Source organism: Dreissena polymorpha, chromosome 2, assembly GCF_020536995.1.
Source record: "Dreissena polymorpha isolate Duluth1 chromosome 2, UMN_Dpol_1.0, whole genome shotgun sequence".
In the NCBI taxonomy this organism is placed as follows: domain Eukaryota; kingdom Metazoa; phylum Mollusca; class Bivalvia; order Myida; family Dreissenidae; genus Dreissena; species Dreissena polymorpha.
In genome coordinates this window covers 107114103-107126707 of record NC_068356.1, presented here as the reverse complement: position 1 = coordinate 107126707, position 12605 = coordinate 107114103, and the positions used below count along the sequence as shown (strand labels likewise).

At 35.6% G+C, this 12605-nt stretch overlaps 2 protein-coding genes across 5 annotated transcripts in view; one reads left to right on the top strand and one right to left on the bottom strand.

Annotated features, from left to right (window-relative positions):
* LOC127868413 (synaptotagmin-15-like) overlaps window positions 1–9064 on the top strand; it is a 59482-nt gene extending 50418 nt beyond the window's left edge. For both annotated transcript variants that reach the window (XM_052410180.1, XM_052410181.1), the window contains exons 3-8: window positions 2578–2788; window positions 3792–3885; window positions 4271–4441; window positions 4803–4923; window positions 5471–5653; window positions 5988–9064. In XM_052410180.1, the coding sequence (XP_052266140.1) occupies window positions 2578–2788; window positions 3792–3885; window positions 4271–4441; window positions 4803–4923; window positions 5471–5653; window positions 5988–6115 (908 nt within the window). In that variant the 3' untranslated portion in view covers window positions 6116–9064. The remainder of the gene's footprint in view (window positions 1–2577; window positions 2789–3791; window positions 3886–4270; window positions 4442–4802; window positions 4924–5470; window positions 5654–5987) is intronic.
* Window positions 9065–9307: 243 nt separating this feature from the next.
* Window positions 9308–12605, bottom strand: part of LOC127868404 (transmembrane channel-like protein 7) — a 98698-nt gene continuing 95400 nt past the window's right edge. For all 3 annotated transcript variants that reach the window (XM_052410166.1, XM_052410167.1, XM_052410168.1), the window contains exon 17: window positions 9308–11346. In XM_052410166.1, the coding sequence (XP_052266126.1) occupies window positions 11275–11346 (72 nt within the window). In that variant the 3' untranslated portion in view covers window positions 9308–11274. The remainder of the gene's footprint in view (window positions 11347–12605) is intronic.

Genomic DNA, 12605 nt, shown 5'->3' with positions numbered 1-12605 from the left:
TGTTTGGCATAGTACAACATCTGCATCTCGCTCAGTGACCTGTATATTTTTAAATATTTTTGTTTTAATTGGTTAACTCTATTACTACTTACAAAAATGATGAGCATTGTTCTGAATGATTTTGATTATTGACATTGTCATTTTATAGTTAAAAGTTAAATTGTTAGCTTATATAAATGAAACTATTTCCACGAATCGTTATATACATACACATATACATACTTAGTCTGAGACTCTTTCTTGTCATATTGTTGCAACTTGGGTGGTCATCTGTATCTGCTGATGCACATCTTGCCTGCCTCTCTGATGAACATTCAGTATGTAATCACACCTCTGGCGGGGGCTAATGTGTTATATTGCCAAATCTTGACAAATGTATGAACAGTCAAACCAATACAACTTTCTGATTGTCACCACAATAACAGCTCTTTCAGATAATGGCTTCAGACTGTATGGCAGACTTGTTTAACAACGGTAATTGAAACATTACTTTTTAACCATTTGTTTCGTAGATAATATAATTGTAACCCACTCTTGATTTTCCAAACGATGGCAGCTTCCAAGTCCATATTAAACCATCTTGCTATTTTGACTATAAATGTCGTGTCCAAAACATATTTGATACGTATTATACGTAATTCTATATATGATATGGCTTATTTTCAGTACTTATTCTTAATTTAATAGCTTTTTTAGCAAAGTAATACATAGAAACTTACCTACGGGCACGCTGGCCTAAACTTTATATTGCCACTGTAATGAAGTTATAGGATCAAAGCTTATTGATGATTGTTGTTGAAAACTAGTTACCTTGTGAATTGAAATGTGTCTGAGTTGGTGTCTGTAGCTAGAGGGTTTTATGCCCGCTTCGAGGTTATATGTACAGTCTGTCCTCTATCCGGCTCATGTAAAACGAGTACTGAAAAGAGACCAATTCAAAACTATCATTTAAATAAAAATATTCTTGATAATACTAACCTGGGACGAAAATGCTACTAATCTACATCATCAAATTTGTTAAGTATATTCACTCGAAAAACTATACTTTTAACAAAAAAACTTTATGAATTGATCTCTGAAAGCTTAAAACACAGTACACAATATGTAGGAAATAAAATGCATTTACCAAGTTGTTTAAATACATGCCCAATCCCAAATCATATTCATCCTTTATGTTCTGGTCACAAACTGTATAGTAATCGGGTAAAATGTTATCCTGTCTTTATATGTACTTGTCCCTTTAGCATGAAAAAATGCTTTGAAAACAATTGAACATGCACTTAAATGACAATATCATGAAGGGATTTCTTCAAGCAAAAAACAGAAATCCAAAACAAATATTAATAAAACTGTCTGGAGAAAAAGCAACATTTTCAAATACTCGCAAGCCATTACAATAGGCTAGCAATAAAATTCCTATTGAAAATAAAATTTTGATGATCCATATAGCCAATGTCGTATACGAATTAACATGTTCAGTGCCTTTACATAAGATATGTATCGCTACATGCACTAGAACATGCCAATGCGACGTTGTTTTAGACTTATTCGGCGGAAAAAAACGGTATTCCTTGACATGTGCGTGCTCAACAACAGTTGTTCTAGAAGTTGTCCGTGTATAACAGCCATGTGCGTGTTCAACAGCAATCGTCAAAACCAATCGAAACTCAACTTTACCTTGAAAATAACGCCATTAGCAATCGATGTATCCATTTTTTGCCAGTTACAATGCATCCGCATGAACAACTGGTACTTAAACAGTGCTAATTATTGTGAAAACAGTTATATTATTGTTCGTCCGTGTACAACAGCAATTGACGGTTCAAGAAATCGCAAAATATTCCATGAGTAATCTCCACACTCCGACCAACCAGAGGGAAACGGTTGAAACCGCTTCCGGCTTGCCCTATGATAGGCGTTATCCGATTAAAAACAAGTAAGTAATAAGGAAGATGTACCTGTTTGAACACTCAATTTTTCAATCTAAGCGAGGCATCGGCGGCCATGTTTTCTCAATTCTGACCACGTGATTCCCCCCCCCCCCCATTGTAGTTATACTGGCCATTTACCATGCTCTTAAATATCCATTATATGCATCTTTTGATGATTTGACAATTGGAAAATTATAAAGTCGTGCGAAACGATTGAATAATTTGGAAAGTTCTGTTGTTGTAGTTATTGTTTGGGAAACTACGAGGATTGCTTATATAGGTAAAAAATAAATCCTCTCAAAGCAAGAGCATGGATGGTCGAGTGGTCTAGGCGGAAGATTTTTTATTCCAGGACTCCAGGGGTCAGTGGTTCGAGCCCTGTTGAGGGTTACTTTTTTTCCTTTTTTTAAATTGTATTTTTTACTGGAGATTTTTAGGTCAAATGTTTAAATTTATCAATATACATGTAAAGCATTTAATGACATGTTTCAATACATGCCAAAATCTGTTGGACGGCCCCTTTAAAAATTGCTCCTGAGACACTTTTTTTTTATACATTTGATAGTTCTTTCAATAAATGCAACGCGTTGCCCATATTATATTTACATATATTCACACCTTAAACTTTTTTCCCACTTATTGCCAGGTGTTGAGGCGCTGGGCTCAATCGACCCGAGCCTCTACATGGTGACTGACGACGCCGACGACGCCTACGAGCTGCCGCCGGATCATCTGGGGCGGCTCTGGTTCGCCGTGGAGTACGAGCGCGAAACGGAAAAGCTGTACGTGACCCTGCTCAAGGCTCGCAACCTGCCCTTCAAGTATGGCACGACCAACGGATGCGACCCCTTTGTCAGGTACGTGCGCAACAGGCTTCGGTTGTTAAACACTTAATGCTTTAATATTAATAATGCTCATTGGGTCATTGTCGACCTGAAATGGCTTGAAGTCACCCGGGGGTGATTAGAAGCCGATTCTTGTCACCATAGAGTGACTTCAAGCCGATTCATGTCACCCTGGGGTGACTTCAAGCCGACCGGGTGACTAGAATCGGCTTGAAGTCACACCAGGGTGACATGAATCGGCTTCTATTCACCCCAGGGTGACTTCAAGCCATTGCAGGTCGACAATGACACAATGAGCATTAATAATACGTAATATTTTTATGAATGGCCATAAATTGTTGACTGATTTGCATTCATTTAGCTCAACATTTTTTCATCAGAAGTTACTAATAGTTTGGAGCCTCATTTAACCGGTTTAAACCCACAATTGTTTGCATTGATCATTTCGATGCGATTAACTATAATGTATTCATTTAGTTGTATGTGTTGCGTGTTTTGTGTGTCGCGCGCTTTAATTTGATGCATGATTGTGTGACAATCGTTCACCTGCCAGAAATAAATGACCCCATTATAATGATTTCATGTCATATGTCGGTGCGACTGAGTTTCACGTGGTTTATATGCAATTTAACCGTTCACTGGCTTATCACATCGGTCGCCATGTTCGAGTTGCTGGACTTTTCATGATAAGAACATTGCTGTGATTTATAGCTGTTATATAATATCAGGCTATTGATCATGATGTTACTCACTTGTCTAGCATATACTTTATGATGACTGAACAGTTCCAAGAAGAGCAAAATGCCGAACGTTATTGCATGCCAATTTAGAGTGTTATCAGACATTGTATCCGTAATCCAAATATTTCCTCAAAGCGATAAGCGCACTGAAATTGTTTGCTTTACAATAATAAAGACGCCCAACCCGTACAGCACCTTTTTTATGACGTAATTTCAATCAAATTAAATAAACAAAATAGTTTTTTTGTTCTATAGCTTGTGTGTATATTTGTCAGGGTTTACTTGATGCCTGACGACCGGCGGTTCTTGCAGAGCAAGTTCAAAAAGAAAACATGTAACCCAACGTTTGATGAAAGCTACGTGTTCCAGGTGAGTATTTCAGCCATAAAACGAAAATACGTTTGGTGAAAACATTTTACTGAAATATCGTTCGGATAAATTACTTGGCGTTTGTAAGCGATTTATTTTCGATTATGACAGTTTATCATTACTGTTTGATCGAAGATAAATATTTTAAAATTGACTTAGAATTACACATGTTAGTTAGGTAGAAGTACATTTCAACGTATGTATAGACTGCCTACTACTAACTTTACAACGATCTTCTAATGTTACTAAATACCAGCGTATAAAATGTGTTTGGCATACATATATTTCAACATCGGTCTTAAAGGAACTATACGTTGTAATAATCAATGGAACATCTAATTATCAATTGTCTATAATTTAAGTCCGAAAATTACGTGTTTTATAGGTGTCCAGTCGGAATTTCTCTGATCGGATCCTGAAGTTCACGGTATATGATGTGGACAGACAAAAGAAGCACCTGTTGATAGGGCATGCCCTCTATCCGCTCAAAGACCACCAACTGGAGAACAATGAGCGCCTCGTGATCTGGAGGGACCTCGATAAAGAAGTCGTCGAGGTAACCGAGATTAGAGACGTGTCGTGTCTCATCGTGCAGATTTCTAAAAATCAGAGTGCTAAAAACTGTAACGGCCATATCAACTAACACGAGTAGCCGTGAATTTTTGTTTGAGTTTGTTTTTTTTTCTGAAAAGTTAAACATATTGTTTTGAAGAAACGAGGCTATACTTTCTATTTCATATTATATTTTTATGATTTTATATGTTAGAAAGTGGTTGTCTTTTATAACCAAAAAATGGTGCTTTAAGATATTAACTAGTGTATACGCTTACACTTTGCACGAGTAAAAAAGCAAGCCGCAGATTTTAGAAACGTTCCGGGTATTGTCGAATTGAAGGTCACAAGTTGTGTGTTTTCAGACGACGCACGGCCTTCGCGGTGAGATCAAGGTGTCCCTGTGTTACAATGACCGCATAGAGAGGATAACGGTCGGGGTATACGAGGGGAGGGCGCTCGCTAATGACACCGCCTCCCATCTAGGTACGCACATGCGATGGAGTAAACAATACTGCCATAACAAAAATACATTGTATTGTATCATGTTTCTAAATACTGATGAACGTTGTGGGATATTAACCGGGAAGGAAAGCGTACATTGAAAAAAAAGATGTTTAAAGAAAAAAGCATTATGTGTTTGTACATTTTTAGGCATACGCTCTGACAATAACATGGAACAATTAACTTCATGCAGGTGCAAGAAAAGCACAAATGAAACTATAAAATAAAGAGAAGCATTTGTGCAACAAGTCTTTTGTAGACATTTAATACCAGCCCCAATATTAGGTAGTGCATGTTTTTTTATGAATAAATAATTTAATAATGCACCATGCATGCTAATATATATAAATAACATCATACCAAGTCCGTCCTATATATGTGAGTACATAGAACATTTGCTTTTCTGAAGTCACATTGTCACATATGTACTGGTGAGTCTATGATAACACGAGTATTAGTAGTCAATTCCCAAATGAATCCGTCACGATATATCAGTTTGTAGCATTCACTATTCCCCCTCCCGTTATAGACTCCTACGTGAAAGTACAGCTGATGGTTCAAAACAAGACCGTCAAAACGAAAAAGACCGAGATAGTCCGCAAGAGCTCGGAGCCCGTCTTCAACGAGTCGTTTACGTTCAAGCTGCCGGCAGCGTCCCTCGACACCGCCAATGTCACCGTGACCGCAATGCAGCACCAGACCGGATATAAAGGTTACATCACAACCATGCATTGTGGGGTGGGTAGCAAGAATACTTAAAGGAAGTTCCACCTGAACGATTGATTGGTGGTCATCATCCCAACTTACATGCTCAGACCATAGAAGTGAACTGTAAGCTCATGTACAAAATTAGTTCAGCAGTATTGTACACTGTTTGATAAAACGGGAACAAAGGGCTGCTATTAAGAATTGGAAACCATTATTAGGCACATCTTTTTCTATTCATACAAAACACATTCGCATTTTATTTTTGTTTGTTTGTGTTGTTAACTATTTCTTTGACTCTTTTATTGTATTTACATGCGTCATTTGTTTCGGTATTACAGACAAGGTAATAGGCAAGGTGACCATTGGTTCGTTCATGTTTTGCCGAGGGAAGGAGTTGCAGCAGTGGAACGAGATGGTCGGCCAGCAGACGACACAGGTCGTGCACTGGCAGCAGCTTGTCGACTGATACCACGTGACTAAGTAGGATACTCTGCACGTGCAGACTGCCGAATGTGTTCGTTGTAAACACCTGAAGTGCTTTACCACGCTGACAAATAGGCGCGCTTGTCACATTTAGTGTCATCACTTTCTCGTTTTACAACTTAACAGTGTTTCTTAAATATTTATATACTGTTAAATAAAAAATCTCAGAACACCCACATGACAATCTTGTCATGTATCTGGTAAAATGTAAAAGTAAAAAAATAAAAGAATAATTGTAACAACATCGTAAACACACATACAATACATTTAATACAATCGTTACTTAACACTTCTAATAAAACAATTTTATTTTGCAAATAAGCCCGATTTTTTAGGCCACAGCTGCATGTGGTCTGGAATCACAAGCTCATATTGCTCATTGTTGTCTTTTGAACACCTTGTATATGTCGTATTGCCGTTCATATGTATTAAAGGGGGAAGTAACAGGTAAATAGTTGTGCTGTGTTTTTTCTATGCTGATGTTACTTTTCCCTGCGAACAGGTACGTGAATTATAAGTATTTGATTCCCAATTGCAAAGCTCCCATTATGTATAATTGCTCTCTTAATAATTGTTCATTATGTAAATCGACATGTAACATGTATGACTCAAACTTACGGTAAGTTAAATTAATATTCCGTTCAATCAATGATTGATGGCGAGCCTTCGGATTGCTATTTCTCAGCATACTCCTGTATGAAATACCTGTTAGTTTACACGTGTTTTATTGACTTATATTTGATATGGCGAAAACACCATAATTATCTTAATATTCGGTCATTTACATTTGAAATCTATGCAATAGTTGGTGTAATATATTTACTAGCAAAAGATAGCACATTCCTTACATGTAGCCAAGCTCCGAGCGCTGACACTGGATAACAGGGCAATCATAGCATTTCGGTGTCCAAAAATTCTTGTTAGCAAAATTCCTTGACATGATTCGTTTATTGCTCTCTTTCATATTTTTTTTCATATTTGGTCGTATGCATCTTTTCTTTACAATTGTAATAATAGGATGGTATACAGAGATACATTTGAAATGAATTGTATTATTCCGATCATATATAAAAATTATAAAATGTTTATAGAAACACGCCGGTAGTATGGATACTTTGATGACGGATGGACTTTGATGACGGATGGAACTTCGATAACAGAGAACAACACTCGCGAAAATGTTAGTTCTTCACCTTTTTTGCATGAATTTTCTGTTCATTTGGGTTTTCAGACACTGAAATCTGTTTGGCCAATTAATTGTAAACCACTTGGTATTGAGAAGAAAGAAACTCGAGAGAAAACGGTTGATTTTAAGAAAAAAGATGATAACATTTCATCGAAAATCAGCAGGATGTATGATCAGTACACATATATATAGTTCAACATAATACAAATGCTTAGGAATTTCTCATGAACACAATATATTCGTATACTATACGAATAAAAAGATAAATACGTCTATTAATGTTACAACGTGTTAAATTTGTAGTTTACTGACCTATTTGAGGAACTTCAAATGTCTTAAGAGTCCAATGCCACATTTTCATGGATAACTCTTAAGCTGATCACCTCAATCATAATCGCACTTTTATTCCCGAGTATCCCACACTTTGTAACAGATATATTAACACACAATTATAAGTGCACCAGAAATGCAAAATTTTGTGTTGATTACTGCTATAGTAAACAGGCAATACATGTACTTAAAACAATTATGTACCGGTGAATTAAAGACGGTTCATCAAACATTTGCTTCATTTTTCTTATCCCTTTGGAATGTGAGCATGATAGATTTTCAGTGGATATTCAATGTAGACACATCTTGAGGATTAAAATCTGACCCTTTGGGCGCGAAGTTTCAATTTATTTCTCTTATATCAATTGTAAGGTTGAAACTTATATAAATTTCTCTCGATGCCCGCTTGTTTTGGTACTTTACCTGTATACTCGCTACACAGTGCCAGAGTTGTTAATATCCGTTTTCCGACACGTAAGTTAACGTGATTCAATGTGTCTACAACATTATGCATACCACCTAATGAAACATGCTCTAGCTTCGTTCATATTTCATTTAGTAATATCAACATTTCAGTATTTGGAGCACAGTAATTACTCTATATACTGGAAAAGCAACACCCTGTATTGCTATATTTCTAAGTATGTTCATTTCAATAAAAATGTGCACCGATCATTCAGATTATCCTGTTTTCGGATGGAATTTTCTCTTTTTTGCAAATATATAACATTTTCCCTAAAATCCCCCTCCTTCAGATTACAACAGAATATATGTTTATCAACTCTACCATGTACCGTGTCTCAAAAACGTATAATAAGGATATAAATTAAAGAAAAATTAAACTAAAGAACTTAAATTTCGCGTATGAATTTTGTTTTTCTCTGTTATCGAAGTGCAATCCGTTATCCAAGTAACCGCATTACGAGTATTAAAGTGGTGTATTATTTGTATCGCTGTAACAATTGCTCAACTACCAATGTTTTATTTGAAATTATTTTTGAAATGGTTGAATAACACGAAGTGGATTATTGGTTTGACGATTTTATATATATTGTAACTATGAAATTACGTCGCGAATGCGTTTTTGTAATCCTTATCAAACAATATTTTCAACATGTATTAATCTTTATATATTTTTAAGTTCGCAATCGAGAACAATATTCAGATTACATAATTTTGGTGACACTGGTTCAAATTTTATGAACTTTTATAATTTGGGTTGTGAGATTTTATTTTAGCTCATTGCACCTCAAAAACACGGGCCTGAACGAAGGGAATGTATCTACTTGCATTGTCAAACAAACTTAGTCCATGACTTCTGTACGTAGTAATTATTGAGTTGATAGGAAGCGTATATTTATAACATGCTTACCATCCACGTTTATGCTATCATGAATAAATCTAATTGACACATAATGCTTTTGTGTTCAATCGTTCGTATTCAATATTGGTTTTCGTCACCATTTTCATTTGATTATATTGAAAATCATAACCTACAAAATTGTGGTAACGGTAATTGTTTTACTTTTTAGTTTTTAACTAAATTAAAACACCAATAACAGACTAACTTACCTATGATCATTTTTAAAGAGCGAGGATAATAAGCAATCATAAGCCTCTCATTTCAATTTTTGAATATAATAAGAACGAATAGAAACATTGTTAATGAACGATTTATTCGTTAATAAAATGTAAATACATAGAATATATCAAGAGTATAAAAACATATGCACTAAATAAAAATACAAAAAATGTAAAATCACTACGACAATGGAAGAACAGATCATATTTATAAGATATAAAATGGCACAAACACCTGCTGTTTTTAATTCCACAATGAGTGCAACAATGAGTGCAATGTCCATAGTAACAAACAAAGTATCATATTCAAACATGTTTTATAGGATTTTCAAGAAATAACACACATTGCGAGAGCTATTATGGCTCCAGAAGTTTTAACATAAAACTGAGTATATTGGTTGTAAAATTGCTGTCATCACATGCTAAACAGTACTGCAGTCAACACAAATTCATTACTTAATTTTTAACCTTAAACACAAAAAAGAATGTAACATGTTTTTAGAACTGGCCCTGGATTTCCCAGATTATTTTATTTTTATGAACTAAAACATATATATACACGTTAATTGTTGTTACTACATAACAACAATGTGCTATTTCTAGGCAAGACAAAATTACTGTACCATTTATGAAGATTGCAAAAGAACAGTACCGGTATATCTCGGCTTGAGTACAGAAATACATGGATCATTCTAAAAAATATCTTCAAGGCACGGATCTATATTGATAATTCTCATGCAACATTCAATATGTGAGTAAAAAATGTTTACCCCTCATACACAACTGAACATGATGTGGTGCAAAGTGAACATGATGTGACCAGTATAGTTTTGCACAGATTTGAGGAAGTTTCAAGTAATGCAATACGTAAACATTTAGATATGAAATAAGAACATTTGTTACAGTTATTATACACACTGTATGTATTACACAGACTTTTGTAAAATGGCATTGCATATATACATAACAAAGAACAAGATGCCCATTATGTTAACAACCACATTATATATAAGATGTAATATCATAATCACAATGATGAAAATAATATTAGGAACCATACACACCATGAAAATCTCCATGACCTTATTAAAACAATTAAAACGATTTTATGTGAAGAACATCTTACACAACAGAAAATAAGAAGTTTAAATAGAAAAAATATATATACACACAAAAATATAAAATATAAATTGGGTTTACCTTGTCATAGCTGAAAACAAATATTTGAAAACTAACAGAATGTTTCAGCATGTGCTGTGGTGCAACTTTTCCTTTGAGTATTTCAGAATGTAACTAAATATACAAAACAACAATAGAGCAGGTTGATGCAGATTACAGACACCCCTATGATAACAATGAGAATGTAATGTAAGAGAGACATCTCAGTCAGAAATAGTGATCACAGATGTGTGCATAATCTCTCCTCTACAAAAGTCTTGCCTGCAAGTATCATCATCTCTGGCAATAATCTGATTATGTTTTTAACCCTTTCCCACTCAAAAGCAAAGGGAAAATGGCTATGTGCAAACAGCATAAAACCAGAACAGTAACTTGCAGTCTGTTCAGGTTTTATGCTGCTTGATGCTCATCAGTATCTTAGAGTTGGGAATGAAGCCTTTAAAACTTGAATCAAGTAAGGAAGGTCTTTAAATAAATTTTAGTTTTTAAGGGACTGTATAAGCATCAAAATATGTTTCTAAGCGGTAATGGGTTAAAGGACTTGTATGAAGGCATTCCAACACATTTTAATTCATAACCATGTGATGAATTCTTTCTTATTTCATTGCATTGAATCATCCAAACTGGAATGTTATCACAGTGCCCACAGACATTGATTAATTTACATCATAAAAATTATGCATACATAATGCAGAGCATTGAGAAAATATAAAGTTTGAAAATAACAAGTATAAAACTGTAGAGTATTGATAACAATCATTTTACAAAATTGTAACAATTAATGAAAACACCTTTGTTTGGAAATAAGATTCTTCAAATAAGATTTGATAAATGAAGATGCATATCCAGAGTAGCACTACATCAGTTCAGGTCATTGTATGTGTGGCACCCATAACTTCACTTATCCGACTTAGTAGAAACTGCTTGTCTTTGGAGACCTGAAACAATAGCATAACAAGAAACATGGCATTCTGCAGTGCAATGAAAAAGTTATAAAATGTTCAAGATATTAATTTACATAATTGTGCAATCCATAACAATGTCTGCATGTACGCTAACTACACACATATTGCCTTTGAAACTTGCTTCATCACTCAGCAAGGTCTGTATGTTAGCTACCTACACACATATTGCCTCTGCAACTTGCTTCATCACTCAGCACGGTCTGTATGTTAGCTACCTACACATATATTGCCTCTGCAACTTGCTTCATCACTCAGCAAGGTCTGTATGTTAGCTACCTTCACACATATTGCCTCTCTAACTTGCTTCATCACTCAGCAAGGTCTGTAAGTAAGCTACCTTCACGCATACTGCATCTGCAACTTGCTTCATCACTCAGCAAGGTCTGTATGTTAGCTACCTACACACGTATTGCCTCTGCAACTTGCTTCATCACTCAGCAAGGTCAGTATGTTAGCTACCTACACACATATTGCCTCTCTAATTTGCTTCATCACTCATCAACGTCTGTATGTAAGCTATCTTCACACATATTGCCTCTCTAACTTGCTTCATCACTCAGCAAGGTCTGTATGTTAGCTACCTACACACATATTGCCTCTGCAACTTGCTTCATCACTCAGCAAGGTCAGTATGTTAGCTACCTACACACATATTGCCTCTCTAACTTGCTTCATCACTCATCAACGTCTGTATGTAAGCTACCTTCACACATATTGCCTCTGCAACTTGCTTCATCACTCAGCAAGGTCTGTAAGTTAGCTACCTTCACACATATTGCCTCTGCAACTTGCTTCATCACTCAGCAAGGTCAGTATGTTAGCTACCTACACACATATTGCCTCTCTAACTTGCTTCATCACTCATCAACGTCTGTATGTAAGCTATCTGCAAACATATTGCCTCTCTAACTTGCTTCATCTCTCAGCAAGGTCTGTATGTTAGCTACCTACACACATATTGCCTCGGCAACTTGCTTCATCACTCAGCAAGGTCAGTATGTTAGCTACCTACACATATATTGCCTCTCTAACTTGCTTCATCACTCATCAACCTCTGTATGTAAGCTACCTTCACACATATAGCCTCTGCAACTTGCTTCATCACTCAGCAAGGTCTGTATGTATGCTACCTTCACACATATTGCATCTGCAACTTGCTTCATCACTCAGCAAGGTCTGTATGTTAGCTACCTTCACACATATTGCCTCTGCAACTTGCTTCATCACTCATC